Here is a 422-nt window from a genome sequence, read left to right as displayed (position 1 = left end):
CCCATGTTCCTGATCACACAGTACAGGACCCGGGCAATTCAGTGACAAACCCCCCCGGGACCTGAGGGGAGGACTACTCAGCAAAACGGGGAACCACCCCCGACAGCGGCGGCCTGGAGGACAAAGCAATCAGCAGCCGGCCCCTCCGCCTGGTAACCGGAGACCCCGCGAGCCCTCCAATCACCGCCACGGGCCACGCAATGGAGGCATCAGAGGAGGGCAGCACGCCTGAGCACAGGGTAATAAACTGACCCCCGCCCTACACATGCCCAGGGTGACATAGGTGCACCGGGTACACCAAGATGGCCGAACTTACTGCACAGGAGCCGAGTAGGGGCCCCCAGGAATTGGCTGTGTCTGGGGTCCGGCCTGGCCTCTGCTATATGTAGCCGGCCTGGGGCAAGAGAGGTGATATGGAGAGG

At 63.0% G+C, this 422-nt stretch overlaps 1 protein-coding gene across 1 annotated transcript in view; it reads right to left on the bottom strand.

Annotated features, from left to right (window-relative positions):
• Positions 1–422, bottom strand: part of TONSL (tonsoku-like, DNA repair protein) — a gene marked incomplete at its 3' end in the record, with an annotated part of 23,982 nt that overhangs the window by 10,365 nt on the left and 13,195 nt on the right. The window contains exon 10 of the mRNA XM_018575514.1: positions 98–259. Within this exon, the coding sequence (XP_018431016.1) occupies positions 98–259 (162 nt within the window). The remainder of the gene's footprint in view (positions 1–97; positions 260–422) is intronic.

Source organism: Nanorana parkeri, unplaced genomic scaffold (assembly GCF_000935625.1).
Source record: "Nanorana parkeri isolate BGI_ZX_2015 unplaced genomic scaffold, ASM93562v1 scaffold4050, whole genome shotgun sequence".
NCBI lineage: Eukaryota > Metazoa > Chordata > Amphibia > Anura > Dicroglossidae > Nanorana > Nanorana parkeri.
Note: the sequence above shows the minus strand (reverse complement) of the source record. Positions and strands in the feature narration are given on the sequence as shown.